The 18,979-nt window shown below is 44.6% G+C and overlaps 1 protein-coding gene across 1 annotated transcript in view; it reads left to right on the top strand.

Moving 5' to 3' along the window:
- MAST1 (microtubule associated serine/threonine kinase 1) overlaps nucleotides 1-18,979 on the top strand; it is a 100,619-nt gene that overhangs the window by 65,407 nt on the left and 16,233 nt on the right. Inside the window, exons 7-21 of the mRNA XM_040416017.1 lie at nucleotides 5,304-5,379; nucleotides 5,753-5,834; nucleotides 6,823-6,983; nucleotides 7,232-7,307; nucleotides 7,811-8,020; nucleotides 8,806-8,907; nucleotides 13,002-13,131; nucleotides 13,210-13,274; nucleotides 13,370-13,452; nucleotides 14,384-14,592; nucleotides 15,037-15,175; nucleotides 15,452-15,584; nucleotides 16,985-17,150; nucleotides 17,413-17,514; nucleotides 18,463-18,585. Of these exons, the coding sequence (XP_040271951.1) occupies nucleotides 5,304-5,379; nucleotides 5,753-5,834; nucleotides 6,823-6,983; nucleotides 7,232-7,307; nucleotides 7,811-8,020; nucleotides 8,806-8,907; nucleotides 13,002-13,131; nucleotides 13,210-13,274; nucleotides 13,370-13,452; nucleotides 14,384-14,592; nucleotides 15,037-15,175; nucleotides 15,452-15,584; nucleotides 16,985-17,150; nucleotides 17,413-17,514; nucleotides 18,463-18,585 (1,857 nt within the window). The remainder of the gene's footprint in view (nucleotides 1-5,303; nucleotides 5,380-5,752; nucleotides 5,835-6,822; nucleotides 6,984-7,231; nucleotides 7,308-7,810; nucleotides 8,021-8,805; nucleotides 8,908-13,001; nucleotides 13,132-13,209; nucleotides 13,275-13,369; nucleotides 13,453-14,383; nucleotides 14,593-15,036; nucleotides 15,176-15,451; nucleotides 15,585-16,984; nucleotides 17,151-17,412; nucleotides 17,515-18,462; nucleotides 18,586-18,979) is intronic.

The following is an 18,979-nucleotide window of genomic DNA, read 5'->3' as shown; positions in this document are numbered from 1 at the left end:
GCAAAGATGATGCTTTTGGCTTGTGCCTGACCCCTGCGTGTGCTTCCCCTTAGACTTTGTTATAGGGAGTTTGATTATAGAACTAGAGGTAATTTAGCTCATTATTCATTTAATCACTTAAAGGGAACCTGTCATGTGGATATTTGATTATAATCTAACTAATTATATACAATCATTAACTACTAAAAAGTACCTTAGATGTATTCACTTACTGGTGTGACAGATGGTTACCTCATAATATACACACAAAGATGCCGCATGCAGCATGCTAATGAGCTGATTTGAGTCCAGCGTGATGTCATTGAGTCCAGCGTTTATTTAATTCAGAGCTATAGCCACTCCCCTGCCCACCTGCTGCTGATTCATATGAAAATAACTGTCATTCAGCAGCAGGTGGGCGGGGAGAGTCAGGAGCAATATTCAGGACTCATCATTATCAGCTGGAGCTTTTCAATATAAGATGTTGGCAGATTGACTGGGTCAATTAAAGAAAGTGACCCAGCATTTTGCTAAGAGAATCAGTCACTTATTTATGTTGCCCTTAGTTAGGACACCATAAAACTGGTGACAGGTTCCCTTTAAGCAAGACACATGAGAAGAGATGCTATGTGTAGGTAAACAAACACAGCTAAGGATCTGGATGGGCCATAAAATCACTACAGATCACAAGTATTACAACAGTCACATAAATCACATCAAGTCAATTGGAAGAATATCTACAGAGCTGCCCATAATTATTCATACCCCTGGCAAATTTTGACTTAAAGTTACCGTACTTTTATTCACCAGCAAGTAATTTTTTGACGGGAAATGACATAAGTGTCTCCCAAAAGATAAGACGATGTACAAGAGGCATTATTGTGGGGAAAAAAAACATTTCTCAGCTTTTACAAACGCAAAACACAAATGTAATAGCACTCTGCAACCAGCATTCTGCCCTGCCTCTATGCTGGATGAGGCATTGGTGTACATTTTGGCCAAAGCGTAATAAGCCACTCACCACGTCAAGGTCGCCTCTATGGAGTGGTCCCTAACACTAGTTCCTACCTGTCTATGGGCCATGACAGCCACACAAAGTCCAGGGAATGCAGGTCAGCATGCACGCCAAGCACACTCTGCTTTTAACCCCGTCCGGTGCCATTACAGCTTTCATCGGATCCAGGGATGCAAGTGCCAACATGCATGCTGAGCCCACTATATACTTCTCCTGGAGCCAAATGGCTACTGGTAGGTGCTATATACGCAGACTCCGTTTTATACTGACTTTAAAACCAGCCTCCAGGACAGATTGACTGGTCAGGTGTGCATGACTGCATGGAGATCGCCACGCCTCCAATATATACTACAAGGAAAAAATGTGGGGAATTGAGTCAGCACAACCCTGTATGCAGGTGCACATCACTATGGCGAAATACATATACAAACGCAAAACACAAATGTGATAGCACTCTGCAACCAGCATTCTGCCCTGCCTCTATGCTGGATGAGGCATTGGTGTACATTTTGGCCAAAGCGTAATAAGCCACTCACCACGTCAAGGTCGCCTCTATGGAGTGGTCCCTAACACTAGTTCCTACCTGTCTATGGGCCATGACAGCCACACAAAGTCCAGGGAATGCAGGTGCAGCATGCACGCCAAGCACACTCTGCTTTTAACCCCGTCCGGTGCCATTACAGCTTTCATCCATAAACAGGTAGGAACTAGTGTTAGGGACCACTCCATAGAGGCGACCTTGACGTGGTGAGTGGCTTATTACGCTTTGGCCAAAATGTACACCAATGCCTCATCCAGCATAGAGGCAGGGCAGAATGGTGGTTGCAGAGTGCTATTACAATTGTGTTTTGCGTTTGTATATGTATTTCGCCATAGTGATGTGCACCTGCATACAGGGTTGTGCTGACTCAATCACCCACATTTTTTCTTTGTAGTATATATTGGAGGCGTGGCGATCTCCATGCAGTCATGCACACCTGACCAGTCAATCTGTCCTGGAGGCTGGTTTTAAAGTCAGTATAAAACTGAGTCTGCGTATATAGCACCTACCAGTAGCCATTTGGCTCCAGGAGAAGTATATAGTGGGCTCAGCATGCATGTTGGCACTTGCATCCCTGGATCCGATGAAAGCTGTAATGGCACCGGACGGGGTTAAAAGCAGAGTGTGCTTGGCGTACATGCTGCACCTTCATTCCCTGGACTTTGTGTGGCTGTCATGGCCCATAAACAGGTAGGAACTAGTGTTAGGGACCACTCCATAGAGGCGACCTTGACGTGGTGAGTGGCTTATTACGCTTTGGCCAAAATGTACACCAATGCCTCATCCAGCATAGAGGCAGGGAAGAATGCTGGTTGCAGAGTGCTATCACATTTGTATTTTTCGTTTGTATATGTATTTCGCCATAGTGATGTGCACCTGCATACAGGGTTGTGCTGACTCAATCACCCACATTTCTCAGCTTTTATTTACATTTGAGCAAAAAGTGTCCAGTCCAAAATTATTCATACCCTTCTCAATAATCAATAGAAAAGCCTTTATTGGCTATAACAGCAATCAAACGCTTCCTATAATTGCAGACCAGCTTTTTGCAGGTCTCCACAGGTATTTTTGCCCATTCATCTTTAGCAATGAGCTCCAAATCTTTCAGGTTGGAGGGTCTTCTTGCCATCACCCTGATCTTTAGATCCCTCCACAGATTCTCAATTGGATTCAAGTCTGGACTCTGGCTGGGCCACTCCAAAACGTTAATGTTGTTGTCTGCTAAACATTTCTTCACCACTTTTGCTGTGTGTTTTGGGTCATTGTCATGCTGAAATGTCCACTGGTGCCCAAGGCCAAGTTTGACTGCCTGATGTTGTCGTTGAGAATCCTCATGTATTGCTCTTTTTTCATGGTGCCGATTACTGTGATTAGGTTCCCTGGTCCATTGGCTGAAAAACACCCCCAAAGCATTAGGTTCCCACCACCATGTTTGACAGTGGGGATGGTGTTCTTTGGGTTGAAAGCTTCTCCTTTTTTTACGCCAACTGGACATTTTTTGCTCAAATGTAAATAAAAGCTAAGAATTATTTTTTTCCCACAATAATGCCTCTTGTACATCGTCTTATTATGTTTTGGGAGACACCTACAGTATGTAATTTCCCGTCAAAAAATTACTTTCTGGTTGAATAAAAGTAACTTTAAGTAAAAATTTGCCAGGGGTATGAATAATTATGGGCAGCACAGCACTGTATAGGACTAAGCACAATTATATTAAAATTGCAGAAAACGTATACATGGATGAATATGCAAGGTTATATACCAGGGAAGATGGAAGCTGCACAATTATACTTGAGGAAAGCTGGGTGGAGCAGTTTTGTCTCCTGTATATAATTATATATGTACAGCTGGTATAAGTTATACATCTTCTTGTATATAGTGATATGGACCATGCTGGTATAACCTGGGTATCTCCTGTATATAATTATATATGTACAGCTGGTATAAGTTATACATCTTCTTGTATATAGTGATATGGACCATGCTGGTATAACCTGGCCATCTCCTGTATATAATTATATATGTACAGCTGGTATAAGTTATACATCTTCTTGTATATAGTGATATGGAGCATGCTGGTATAACCTGGGTATCTCCTGTATATAATTATATATGTACAGCTGGTATAAGTTATACATCTTCTTGTATATAGTGATATGGACCATGCTGGTATAACCTGGGCATCTCCTGTATATAATTATATATGTACAGCTGGTATAAGTTATACATCTTCTTGTATATAGTGATATGGACCATGCTGGTATAACCTGGGCATCTCCTGTATATAATTATATATGTACAGCTGGTATAAGTTATACATCTTCTTGTATATAGTGATATGGACCATGCTGGTATAACCTGGGTATCTCCTGTATATAATTATATATGTACAGCTGGTATAAGTTATACATCTTCTTGTATATAGTGATATGGACCATGCTGGTATAACCTGGGCATCTCCTGTATATAATTATATATGTACAGCTGGTATAAGTTATACATCTTCTTGTATATAGTGATATGGACCATGCTGGTATAACCTGGGCATCTCCTGTATATAATTATATATGTACAGCTGGTATAAGTTATACATCTTCTTGTATATAGTGATATGGACCATGCTGGTATAACCTGGGTATCTTCTGTATATAATTATATATGCACAGCTGGTATAAGTTATACATCTTCTTATATATAGTGATATGGACCATGCTGGTATAACCTGGGTATCTCCTGTATATAATTATATATGTACAGCTGGTATAAGTTATACATCTTCTTGTATATAGTGATATGGACCATGCTGGTATAACCTGGGTATCTCCTGTACTGTATATAATTATATATGTACAGCTGGTATAAGTTATACATCTTCTTGTATATAGTGATATGGAGCATGCTGGTATAACCTGGGCATCTCCTGTATATAATTATATATGTACAGCTGGTATAAGTTATACATCTTCTTGTATATAGTGATATGGAGCATGCTGGTATAACCTGGGTATCTCCTGTATATAATTATATATGTACAGCTGGTATAAGTTATACTTCTTCTTGTATACAGTGATATGGAGCATGCTGGTATAACCTGGGCATCTCCTGTATATAATTATATATGTACAGCTGGTATAAATTATACATCTTCTTGTATATAGTGATATGGAGCATGCTGGTATAACCTGGGTATCTCCTGTATATAACTATATATGTACAGCTGGTATAAGTTATACATCTTCTTGTATATAGTGATATGGACCATGCTGGTATAACCTGGGCATCTCCTGTATATAATTATATATGTACAGCTGGTATAAGTTATACATCTTCTTGTATATAGTGATATGGACCATGCTGGTATAACCTGGGTATCTCCTGTATATAATTATATATGTACAGCTGGTATAAGTTATACATCTTCTTGTATATAGTGATATGGAGCATGCTGGTATAACCTGGGCATCTCCTGTATATAATTATATATGTACAGCTGGTATAAGTTATACATCTTCTTGTATATAGTGATATGGAGCATGCTGGTATAACCTGGGCATCTCCTGTATATAATTATATATGTACAGCTGGTATAAGTTATACATCTTCTTGTATATAGTGTTATGGACCATGCTGGTATAACCTGGGCATCTCCTGTAAATAATTATATATGTACAGCAGGTATAAGTTATACATCTTGTTTATATTGTAGCCACAGAAGACACAGTCATGAAGGGACATCATGACCATCTCTTACCCTATGTCTCATTTCAGGGGGAAGTCCTATGGATAGTCCTCGGAATTTTTCCCCCAGTGCAGCCGCTCACTTCTCATTTGCATCTTCACGCAGGTAATGTAGGTTCATAGTATACTAAGGGGGAGTTGTTGTTTTTACACAAAGTGGTATAAAAAATAAAATAAAAGAAGAGATGTTCACCCTCACCGATCCTCTATTGCTATTTCTCTGATAATCACTGGGTTTCTGCTGGTGTCTACTTCCTGGTCCGGGCTCAATACGCAGGAAATGCCCGCTTATCCATTGGTTGGATGCTGAGGTGACCTGCCTCAGCTAATGATTGGGTGAGCAGGCATTTCCTGCTGGTCGAGCCAGGTCCCATGAGCTACTCAGAACCGTGACGGCTGACACCAGAAATATATCCAGCAACACACGGACAGTTAGAGGTTTTTTTGTGTTTATTACATCATTTTTCATAATCTTTCAGCAGGACAGATGGCCGCCGCTGGTCCCTTGCTTCACTTCCATCATCTGGATATGGGACGAATACTCCAAGCTCTACTGTATCGGTGAGTTTCGACCAATCTGAAAGTGAATGTCCACCACTCAACACCTTCTTTGCTGAGTATAAAATCTCTCTGTATGGATCAGAGCTCTAGACCTCCTGCCTAGACCTGGAGCTAAACAGGGCCTGTCATCAGGCTGGTTATGTATCTTACATCCTTAGGCTCTGCAGAGTACATTGCTTTTTCTTTTTCCTCCTAGTTGTCTCCATTTTTTCATTATGGTCCTCATTATTTTTGGTGGCCAATATGCCAATAGGCAGCACCATGTAAAAATGAATGACTAAACGGGCAGCATCTCTGACACTGTCCAATAGGAGTGAGAAGAGACAGCGGCTTTACTTGCGAGATCACACTATCTCACTGTGTTCCTTTGTTGGGTAATACATCCCCCTCCATGCGGTTCCCACACTAACTGTGTTCTCTCCATTGACAGTACTTCCCGTTCAGCCGCCTCCATGCGGTTCCCACACTAAGTGTGTTCTCTCCATTGACAGTACTTCTCGTTCAGCCACCTCCATGCGTTTCCCACCCTAGCCACGTTCTCTTGTTGGGCAGTACTTCCCGTTCAGTCGCCTCCTTGCAGTTCCCACACTGACCACGTTCTCTTGTTGGGCAGTACTTCCCGTTCAGTCGCCTCCTTGCAGTTCCGACACTGACCAGCTCTATATATTGAGAGAAGGCTGTGTTCTCCAGACCCTCTCTGACCTCTACTGAACAATCTTCAAAGCTGATTTATACCCAAATCAAAATTCAACTTTGATTTAGTGATAAATCATTATAGAAAGCCATTCAAGAGAGATCAGAGACGACTGGTGACAGCCATATGTTGTGTCTGAGGACATGTGCATCTGTTTTGTCTGTTTGCTGCTGTCAGTCCTTTGTGTATCCCTCCATCATGGCTCCCTTCCTCATAAACTTTCGTCTTCTTTGTTCTTTCCTCTTTAACCCACGTTCTTCTGTGTTTTTCTTGGCCTTTCCCTCTTCCTTGCAGTCCTCCTCCTCTTCTCAGGAACGCCTTCACCAGCTACCATTCCAGCCCACCTTGGACGAGCTCCACTTTCTATCCAAGCACTTTGGCAGTACAGAGAGTATCCCCGATGATGACGGTGGACGCAGGTCACCTGCAGTCAGGCCACGATCTCGAAGTTTAAGGTCAGTCAGCGCCTTGGTTCTATGGTGCCTGATGATTATTCCTCCAGGTTGCTACCATGTAGGACCCTTAGGGCGGCATCACAACCAAGGCCTTCAATGCTATTTGCAGCCTATATACTGACTATGAATGAACATTGACTATAACGAGATAAACAGTTGACATACAGTAGTCCAAGTTATTGGACTGATAAGTGTAGGAGTTGCCATGTATTCTCTATGTTATATCTCACCCTGTTTTCTGTCCCCAGTCCCGGCAGATCTCCTTCCTCTTATGATAATGAAATCGTGATGATGAACCATGTGTACAAAGAGAGGTTCCCCAAGGTAAGGATGGAAGTGTCTTTCTAGCAATTGTTGTCATTATCTGCATATCACTGTACCTAAATAAGAACTCCGACTATGATCCCAAGAACATGAAATACTGGGGCCTAAGGTGTTTACAAGGCTTTATTAACTCTGATATCCTACATAAATGGATTCTATATGGATCTGACCCATTGGACCCCTGACTGTAAAAATGGCTATGCCACTGTACCAGGCACAGGCACTTATACGGGCAATGGAGGGGCCCTCCACTAATTGGACCTCCAATGACCAAACCATGGTTGGCCTGTTGGTGCTAGTGAAACTGAATGGGTTGAATCTTACTCCTTATATCCATCTACCCCACACATTATAGTAGATCATCATGAAGATTTTAAAATATCTATAGAAAAATATTTTCCCGCTTTATTTCAGTAATTGGGGGCCAATTCATTTCCATAGGTGTGATCTTCTTACACCCGCATGTAATGCATAGTAAAAAGCAACATATTTGTTCCCTCCAGGCTACAGCTCAAATGGAGGACAGACTCCGGGTATTTATCTCCAACTTCTCACCTGAAAATGTTCTTCCTCTGGCCGACGGAGTCCTGAACTTTATCCACCACCAAATCGTGGAACTCGCCAGGGACTGCCTGACACGGAGCACTGAGGGAATGATCACCAGTACTTACTTCTACCAGCTGCAGGACAACCTGGACAAGCTGCTGCAGGATGTAAGATACCACAGAGAGGATTGATTGAGGGAACCTTGAATATTGTGAGGGTTAGGCCTCCTGCACACAACCGTATGGCTTTTTCAGTATTTTGCGGTCCGTTTTTCACGGATCCGTTTTACAGTAGTGTTTCCGCTTCCTTTCCGTTTGTGATCCATTTTTTTGCGGATCGGAAACGGAAGTATACAATAATGTTTAAACAGTAAGTACATAAAAAAATTGGGCTGGGCATAACATTTTCAGTAGATGGTTCCGCAAAAACAGAACTGATACGGAATACATACGGATGCATTCTGTATGCATTCCGTTTTTGTTTGCGGACCCATTGAATTGAATGGAGCCACGGATCGTTATTTGCGGGCAATAATAGGACATGTTCTATGTTTGAACGGAACGGAAATACTGAAACGGAAGGCATACGGAGTACCTTACTTTTTTTGCTGATCCATTGAAATGAATGGTTCCGTATACAAAAAGTAAAAAACGGAACGGAAACGGAAAAAAAAAAACCTTTGTGTGCAGGAGGCCTTAACCTTAAATGGGAATTCCACCTTATAGGGATAGCGGTAGTGAGCATGCTTGGCTGTTTTTATATCAGTCAGTGTCATACAGAGTATCTGCTTATGTGCAGTAATAACATTCTGTCTGCCTGCAGCCACCACTAGGGGGGGTGTAGGAGCAAACTGCATACTGTTTATACATTGAGCTCAATATTAAAGGATTATTCCTCAGTGATAAAATGAGAAGGATTAAAGACAATGCAAAACCTTCTCTGTGATTTACAGGCAGTGGAGCGCTCGGAAGGATCAGAAGTGGCTTTCATCGCCCAGCTGATGAAGAATCTGCTTATTATCATCTCGCGGCCGGCCCGACTACTGGAATGCTTGGTGGGTTGATGAGTCTGACCTTGTATTTAAGCAGATTAGGGCATAATTTTACAATACACTGGTGGAATTTGGATCTTTGTTTACTCCTCAATATTTGGGGCTACTATTCATTAGGTACCTGGTAAAGGTGCAAATTATAGTGATTTAAAGCAGATTTGTGAGATCTCCTATCTGAGATAAACATATGGTAGGAGGGTAAGGGGGAGGATACTGAGCTTGGAGACAGTTTTTATGGTTTTGGTATATTCTTATAAAAAGCTGCTTAAATACTAAGAGTAACCTTAGAGAAAGCCTGTGAATCATGCTTTTCGTGTCAACTCATATAAAAAGCATGTGAGGTCTACATCCGTCGCCCACTCATAGACTCAGCCTGTGTGTCCTGCTTCCCCACCCACTGATAGAGAAATCCTGTGAGTCCCGTTTCCCCTGCCTACTTATAGAGAAAGCCTATGTGTCCTGCTTCCCCACCCACTGATAGAGAAAGCCTATTAATCCTGCTTCCCCTGCCCACTCATAGAGAAAGCCTGTGAGTCCTGTTTCCCTGCCCACTCATAGAGAAAGCCTGTGAGTCTTGCTTCCCCTACCCCCTCATAGAGAAAGCCTTTGAGTCCTGCATCCCCTACCCACTAATAGAGAAATTCTGTTAGTCCTACTTTCCCTCCTGACTTGTAGGCAAAGCCTGTGTGTCCTGTTTCCCCCACCCACTCATAGAGAAAGCCTCAAAGTCCTGCTTCCCTCAACCCACTCATAAAGAAAGCCTGTGAGTCATGCTTCTCCTGCCCACTCATAGAGAAAGCCTGTGAATCCTGATTCTCCTTCCCACTCATAGAGGAAGCCTGTGAGTCCTGCTTCTCCTGCCCACTCATAGAGAAAGCCTATGAATCCTGCTTCTCCTTCCCACTCATAGAGAAAGCCTGTGAGTCCTGCTTCCCCTGCCTACTCATAGAGAAAGCCTGTGAGTCTTGCTTCCCCTACCCACTAATAGAGAAAGCCTTTGAGTCCTGCTTCCCCTACCCACTAATAGAGAAATTCTGTGAGTCCTACTTTCCCTCCTGACTTGTAGGCAAAGCCTGTGTGTCCTGTTTCCCCCACCCACTCATAGAGAAAGCCTCAAAGTCCTGCTTCCCTCAACCCACTGATAGAGAAAGCCTGTGAGTCATGCTTCTCCTGCCCACTCATAGAGAAAGCCTGTGAATCCTGCTTCTCCTTCCCACTCATAGAGGAAGCCTGTGAGTCCTGCTTTTCCTGCCCACTCATAGAGAAAGCCTGTGAGTCCTGTTTCCCTGCCTACTCATAGAGAAAGCCTGTGAGTCTTGCTTCCCCTACCCCCTCATAGAGAAAGCCTTTGAGTCCTGCATCCCCTACCCACTAATAGAGAAATCCTGTGAGTCCTACTTTCACTCCTGACTTGTAGGCAAAGCCTGTGTGTCCTGTTTCCCCCACCCACTCATAGAGAAAGCCTCAAAGTCCTGCTTCCCTCAACTCACTCATAGAGAAAGCCTGTGAATCCTGCTTCTCCTGCCCACTCATAGAGAAGGCCTGTGAATCCTTCTCCTGCCCACTCATAGAGAAAGCCTGTGAGTCCTTCTTCTCCTGCCCACTCATAGAGAAAGCCTGTGAGTCCTGCTTCCCCTGCCCACTCATAGAGAAAGCCTGTGAATCCTGCTTCTCCTCCCACTCATAGAGAAGGCCTGTGAATCCTGCTCCTCCTGCCCACTCATAGAGAAAGCCTGTGAGTCCTGCTTCCCCTGCCCACTCATAGAGAAAGCCTGTGAATCCTGCTTCTCCTCCCACTCATAGAGAAAGCCTGTGAGTGCTGCTTCTCCTGCCCACTCATCGAGAAAGCCTGTGAATCCTGCTTCTCCTGCCCACTCATAGAGAAAGCCTGTGAATCCTGCTTCTCCTCCCACTCATAGAGAAGGCCTGTGAATCCTGCTTCTCCTCCCACTCATAGAGAAGGCCTGTGAATCCTGCTCCTGCTGCCCACTCATAGAGAAAGCCTGTGAGTCCTTCTTCTCCTGCCCACTCATAGAGAAAGCCTGTGAGTCCTGCCTCCACTTCTGACTTGTAGGCAAAGCCTGTGAGTCCTGCTTCTCCCACCCACTTACATAGCTGCTTTAATGGTTTGGCACTAATATACAAGTGCTTACAATTGTACCTATTAAGAGAAAAGACAAACTCCATGCAGATTACTGTGTAAGTAGGAGTAAACCTATAGCTCACCCCTGCGCATCAGCAGTGCCGGCCATTGTGCCCTCATCCTTCCTGTGCCCGCTCTTAATCGAAAGTGCATTGTTTCTATTAAAATTCTACGACCTTCTGCTATTCCTCTCCTTTTTTATGTAAGGATGTGGCTTCTGATGCCTCTGCAGGGCTCCCAGTAATAAATAACTACTCCCGGGGCTTTCTTGAGGGGACATTTCAATTATAATCCCACAAGCTGCAGCATCCATTATATCCGAGTCTAGCTGTATTTCCCCAGTGACGTCTGACGTCAATGCTTCATAATGCCTTCCTGCAGCATCTGGATATGGCTTCATAATGCCAATGTCTTTTACGTTCATCTCTGGTGACAGGCGTCTAATGGCTGCATCATTTAACCCTTGCTATTCTTTATAAAATACAATGTATGATGTGTCTCACTACCTCTATATTGCACAGGGCTGTGGGTATGTTCACGTGGCAGATCTTTCTGATGTGTACTCCGTGGCAGATATCTGAGGGTGACCCTTGGATTCTGCAGCAGATCTGCACCAGGATTTAGCCTCACGCGTAACCACCTGCGTGCAGAAACTATGGCATGTGACATGTCAAATCTGATATCTCGTGACATAATATGAAAGAGACTTGAAAGCTGTGCTGCATGTGACATGAAAAATGTGCACTAAATGAACCACAGTTTCACACCCTTAAAAACCCTTCTTTGCTGTGGTTTTCAGCACGGAAAACGCTGCTTGTAAGTGGTTTGTACGATCTGGCATACATGTACTGTGTTGCGATCGTGCAGGCTCAGGAGCTGAGCCCGCACCATCAGCACAAGGTGTTACCTGCATATTACATCTGACACTCTGACGCTACAGCGGCTGTTTAACCTCTTAGATGCCATGATCAAGAGCGATCGCAGCTTCTAAGTGGCTACTCAGAGGGAGTCACCCATCACGCTCTTCCCTCCTGATAAGGTCGCGGGGTGCGGATCGAACGCTTTGGTAGCCAGGGGCCTAACAATGGCTTCCAGGTCAGCCATCTACCTATTGGATGCCTATCAGTGTTACACTGACAAGCATATTGCACTGTAATACAGAAGCACTACAGTGTATTATATGGACAACTATGATCATACATGGTCAAAGCCCCTGGTAGAACTAAAAGCGACCGGAACTACAAAATTATCACATGGTGAATGCCATAAAAAAAAAAAAAAACACACCCACTCTCCCGCCAATCAGCTCATGTGGGATAGCTCTGGCACCAGAAGTCGGCGCTGGAACTGTATAGCGCCATCTACTGTGTAGTGGATAGAGCTGGTTACTGCAGCACTGTTTCCACTGCAGTAGCCAGTTCCATGCAGTATAAAAAGTAAACTTCTGGAGAAACTCTTTAAAGACTATGGACAACTTTGGGGCAATTTTTTTTATCATTGCATATTACTCATTTTGGCCAAAAAATATCGTTTTTTCAGTCTGGTAGCAAGCTGTCACAGTCTGTTTTCCTTGAAACTCATCATCTTTAGCTCTTATTTCGGATCTCATTAACTCATAATCACTCATAAACTTCAAGTCAGGAGATCAGGGATAAGAGCTACACATGAATCAACAGATGATGGGATTAAATGAAAACAGAAACTAGCAGCTTGCAAACAGACTGATTTTTAACCCTTGTATCTCAGAAATGGCAGAAACTTTTTAATAAAGACCAATTGAAAAAACAAAAAAAAAGATTTTTAGCCCAAAATAAGTAAAATGCAATCTTAAAGAAAAATACAGCCAAAGGTGTTCAAAGCATTTAAGGAGTTACATGATTCCAAATGTGATCTTAACATAGAATTGTAATGTTTGATAATGGGACAAGCCATTTAAAGAAAATTTTATTCACAGGAGTTCAACCCCGAGGAGTTTTATCACTTGCTGGAAGCAGCTGAAGACCAGGTGAAGGAAGGGAACCTCAAGACAGACATACCACGGTACATCCTCCGGCAGCTGGGGCTCACAAGAGACCCTTTCCCAGGTAATGTGACTTTTATGATCCCCATCATTGTGGTGTCCTACGCAGTTTAAAATATAATTGAAGCTTATTCTTCTGTAGAGGTAGCTGCTGAAGAACCTCTTACTTTGGAGACACACACACCAGAAAGTGAAGATACTGGAGAGGTGAGAAGCTGTGTATGGCACTTCACTGACTACTCGAAGGCCTCCAAATGAACATGTGTATCACACTGTTTAACCAATTCTCTTACATTTTTTAGGGAAAAGGAGCCTCAAAGCCAATTAGACCCCCACAGGAGAGCGATTTTGAAACCATTAAACTGATCAGCAATGGCGCCTATGGGTGAGTGGATCAGAAATGACCCCACATAGTACAGGACAGACCAGGGTTGTTGATCTGTACATAGAAAGATGAAGGTCTGTATATAAGAATTAGTTTTGGAACTTCTGCCTTTGTCCTGGCTTCTATGTTTTAGAAAACATATACACAAAAATTTATCATACTTTTATGCAAAAGTCACCCCAAACCACTTTTTTTTTGCGGAACTGGTTGGTGACTTCATGTGTATGACACAGCAGCCCAACAGTCTATTGTTGTCTGCTATCAGAGGAAAGAAGGATCGGCCATGTCGGATGTGAAACTGGTCTAATTCAGTTTTAGGATACAGTCTACTATTCGCAGTGTAAGGTTTTGTTCAGACAGCATGCTGTGGTATTTTGTCCAGTAAAATAATGGACACCACATCGGAAACCCCATGGATCCCATTTTAATCACTGGCGTCTGCTGGGTTCCTTAGACGTTCTTCATGTGATGGGTCCATCATGTTGGAAGAATGGACTGCCCAAACTAGATATGAACAAAGCTCAGGATGAAAACATTCAGGTTATCTGCACTGTGGAAGAAGATGTATAGATTCAGAGACAGGAGGTTTGTTTATACCCAGCAATTGACTTGTGCTAGAAAATTCAGGACACAGATTTTGGCTGCTACAAAGATGTAAAAAGACAAAAAAAAACTGTATTATAGTTCTTATATGTGTAACATAAATGGGTATTTTTATGTTTATAATGCCTAAATATCATGGCCAAGACATGTCCCGTTCTACAGGGGCAGCAGAGGCAAGGCCAGAAGATGCTGGTATACACTGATCTAGCTCCCAGGCTCTGCCTCTATGTGTTTCACTCTTCCTTTGTGTAAACCCAGCTTAGATGTGGCTACAAGTTGACGTTGACCTGTGATTCTCATAGTCTCTCCCCACCTTCCCCCTCCACAGGGCAGTATATCTTGTCCGGCATCGGGAAACACGCCAACGATTTGCCATGAAAAAGATCAACAAGCAGAACTTGCTGCTGAGGAACCAGGTGCACCAGGCCTTCATTGAGAGAGACATCCTGACGTTTGCACAGAATCCATTTGTGGTCAGCATGTTCTGTTCTTTCCAGACTCGTCGACACCTCTGCATGGTCATGGAATATGTAGAAGGTGAGAGACAGAACGTCCTGCACGTCCAGACATCTGGAGACATCTGTGGAATTACACAACGTTAATGGGAACAATGGAGATATATTGTTTCTGCTGGCCATATGCCATGTTCTGAGACACAATGTGATCAGGGGTGTACTCTGTGGTGGTGGGATGGGACAAAATGAAAATAGAGGCACCTAGCCTTGATTGTTACCACCAATACCTTTGGGAGTCCATTGTCCCCCTCTGCCACATAAGAAGACACCCATGTTATAACTGGCACAGGGTAGGTGGGAGCCCTGTTTTAGATTTGCATTGGACCCCTGAAGTTGTGCCTCTGCCACTGGAGAGGGGGAGCTTTTTGTGGGTTCACACCTCTTATGAAGACGTAGTTTGGGGTACACCTCCCCAGGCCTCATCTCTCACTCCCTGTCTTCCCGCCTTATGTTCTATGCCTGATAGGGGGTGACTGCGCCACTCTCTTGAAACACATCGGCGCTCTCCCTCTGGAGTTGGCACGGTTGTATTTTGCGGAGACCGTCCTGGCCTTGGAGTATCTACATAATTACGGCATTGTTCACCGGGATCTGAAACCAGACAAGTGAGTCCTAGTCTATACCACATATACGTCCTCTGCTGACAGTACAGTGCCAGTCCAGCTCAGTCATTTGGGACAGACTGGTTGCTCGGGGCACACTGCCCCATGTCTTTAATATGAGGTTATTGGGCAGTAGATGCCCAGCACCCAGACTGTGTCAGCAGAAGGATGGATCACGTCATTTGTATACTAACTTCCTTGCACCCAGGTTTCTTCCTGTGGTGTCTGTCTTCGTGCCTTAATGTCTTTTACCTTCTTCTTCTTCTTATGTCCTTAAAGCCTTTTAATAACGTCAATGGGTCATGTCAAGCTGACCGATTTTGGCCTATCCAAGATGGGGCTTATGAATCACACTACAAATTTATATGAAGGACATGTTGAAAGTGAAGCGAGAGAATTCCTGGACAAACAAGTGAGTGTCATGTGTATGTGTCACCCTGTGGTGGGAGGAGCAGACTCCATGTCACATAGCTCCTCCCTCCTGTCTGTGTCACCCTGTGGTGGGAGGGGCAGACTCCATGTCACATAGCTCCTCCCTCCTGTCTGTGCCACCCTGTGGTGGGAGGGGCAGACTCCATGCCACATAGCTCCTCCTCCTGTCTGTGTCACCCTGCGGTGGGAGGTGCAGACTCCATGTCACATAGCTCCTCCCTCCTGTCTGTGTCACCCTGTGGTGGGAGGAGCAGATTCCATGTCACATAGCTCCTCCCTCCTGTCTGTGTCACCCAGTGGTGGGAGGAGCAGATTCCATGTCACATAGCTCCTCCCTCCTGTCTGTGTCACTCTGTAGTGGGAGGAGCAGACTTCATGTCACATGGCTCCTCCCTCCTGTCTTTGTCACCCTGTGGTGGGAGAAGCAGACTCCATGTCAAATAGCTCCTCCCTCCTGTGTCACCTTGTGGTGGGAGGAGCAGACTCCATGCCACGTAGCCCCTCCCTCCTGTCTGTGTCACCCTGTGGTGGGAAGAGCAGACTCCATGTCACATAGCTCCTCCCTCCTGTCTGTGTCACCCTGTGGTGGGAGGAGCAGACTCCATGTCATATAGCTCCTCCTTCCTGTCTGTATCACCCTGTGGTGGGAGGGGCAGACTCCATGTCACAAAGCTCCTCCCTCCTGTCTGTGTCACCCTGTGGTGGGAGGAGCAGACTCCATGCCACATAGCTCCTCCTCCTGTCTGTGTCACCCTGTGGTGGGAGGGGCAGACTCCATGTCACATAGCTCCTCCTCCTGTCTTTGTCACCCTGTGGTGGGAGGAGCAGACTCCATGTCACATAGCTCCTCCTCCTGTCTGTGTCACCCTGTGGTGGGAGGGGCAGACTCCATATCACATAGCTCCTCTCCCCTGTCTGTGTCACCTTGTGGTAGGAAGGGGCAGACTCCATGTCACATAGCTCCTCCCTCCTGTCTGTGTCACCTTGTGGTGGGAGAAGCAGACTCCATGTCAAATAGCTCCTCCCTCCTGTGTCACCTTGTGGTGGGAGGGGCAGACTCCATGCCACGTAGCCCCTCCCTCCTGTCTGTGTCACCCTGTGGTGGGAGGAGCAGACTCCATGCCATATAGCCCCTCCCTCTTGTCTGTGTCACCCTGTGGTGGGAAGAGCAGACTCCATGTCACATAGCTCCTCCCTCCTGTCTGTGTCACCCTGTGGTGGGAGGGGCATACTCCATGTCACATAGCTCCTCCCTCCTGTCTATGTCACCCTGTGCTGGGAGGTGCAGACTCCCTGTCACATAGCTCTTTCCTTTTTAGGTCATCTTATTCTACAGGAAATAGCTACTTCCTAATTTTATTTGCCTTGTAAATCTTTCAGGTGTGTGGGACCCCGGAGTACATAGCACCAGAAGTGATCCTGCGTCAGGGTTATGGAAAACCTGTCGACTGGTGGGCAATGGGCATTATCTTGTATGAGTTCCTTGTGGGCTGTGTCCCGTTCTTTGGCGACACCCCCGAAGAGCTGTTTGGTCAGGTGATCAGTGGTGAGTATATGAGCTTATTACATGGGGCCCATTTTCAGCTCTTCTCTGCTATGTATGATAGAGGGTCCTGGGCAGTAGAACCACATGTCCTGATAGGGATTTTACCGATAACACAACCCCTTTCTGGTGGGAAGAGTTCATGGTCATACGGGTTTAGATCACATTTCTGTGGGTTTGTAGTAATAAATGTAGATCCATTGAGCATTCGGACATCTATTATTGATGCCACCATTACAGCATGTCTGTGCTCTCTCTTCTCTAGATGACATTGTCTGGCCAGAGGGTGAGGAAGCCTTGCCAGCAGATGCCCAGAACCTCATCTCCAGCCTGCTGCAGACGGACCCCTTACTGAGACTGGGGACAGGTGAGACGTGTCGCCATATACTAACCTCTTTGATAATTGTACTCCACATCAACCACAGATGTCAACAGATTCTCACCAGAGACTACCCCTCATAATGTCATCCCAAAGACTGTATCCTGCAAAGCGAAACCTTCTAAAGCACAATCCTTATAATCCTGCGTCAATGGAGTGTAGCAGATGCGGAATTAGGAGACATTCCAGATTACTGGGCAGGCATAGATAAATCCGGAAAAGCTCTGCTTTGTATACAGCTGCTATTACACTGTGAGCAGTAGTGATCATCACCCGTCCTACAGAGGAGCACACGGAAGACGGTTGTGGACACATGATCTCCCTTGGGACCTGAAAGGGGGGGGGGGGAATCTTTGGGGAATAACATTAATTATTTACGGTGGGTTCACACTACCGTTATGGAGTCCGTTATGGCTTTCCGATATAACAGGGTTATAACGGAACATAACGGAATCCATAAGACGGAAGGGCGGATCCGTTTTGCTGCCCATAGACTTGCATTATGACGGAATGCAAAACGGACGCCTTTAAGAGGCATTTCGTTTTGCTCCGTCCTAATAGAAGTCTATGGGAATCAAAACGGATGCGTCTGGTTCCCGTTATGCAAGACGGAAAACAAAGTCCTGTCGACAGGGAAACGGGAACCAGACGCATCTATCTAATATTATGTATCTCTCTAATATTATCTATCTATCTAATATTATCTATCTATTATCTATCTAATGTCTATCTATTTTATCATATGTATCTATCTAATATCTATCTATCTATCTATCTATCTATCTATCTATCTATCTATCATATATCTATTCTATCATATCTGTCTATTATCTATCTATTTATCTATCGATCCATCTATCTAGATTATTCGGTGCAGAAACCAGTATAATGTGTGAACTGTGCATTTAACCAGTTTTTCCCACTTTTACCCACCAGGGGGAGCTATTGAGGTGAAGGCTCACAGGTTTTTCACAGACTTGGACTGGAATGGCTTGCTGAGGCAGAAGGCAGAGTTCATTCCTCACCTGGAGGCTGAGGATGACACCAGCTACTTTGACAGTGAGTATAATAACATAATATGCACCCAGTGACACCTGCAGTGGTGATCGGGCAGGGTGGGCATGAGCAATGACAAGCCTGGGCACTAGGGGCCTCTTTAGGGATGCATCAAGGACAGGGACCCTGAACCTCACTGGGACCTCAGAAATGAATGGAGCATTAGGTTACGCATGCACGTTGCTGCTCTATTAATCTCTATGGCCTGGCAGAAGTACCCAAGCACTTTTACTCTGCTATCTCTGGCAGTGCCATAGGGTGCAGACTCGACCTGCTGCTCTATTCACTATAGGGGGTTCTGCAGGGTCCTTGTTCTCATGATCAGTGGTAATAGTTATCTTCTATCACGTCGATAGGGAATAACTTGAAATACCGGACTACCCCTTTAAAAGCTACT

The sequence above is a fragment of the Bufo bufo genome, chromosome 1 (genome assembly GCF_905171765.1).
Source record: "Bufo bufo chromosome 1, aBufBuf1.1, whole genome shotgun sequence".
NCBI lineage: Eukaryota > Metazoa > Chordata > Amphibia > Anura > Bufonidae > Bufo > Bufo bufo.
This window is presented reverse-complemented; position numbering and strand designations above follow the sequence as displayed.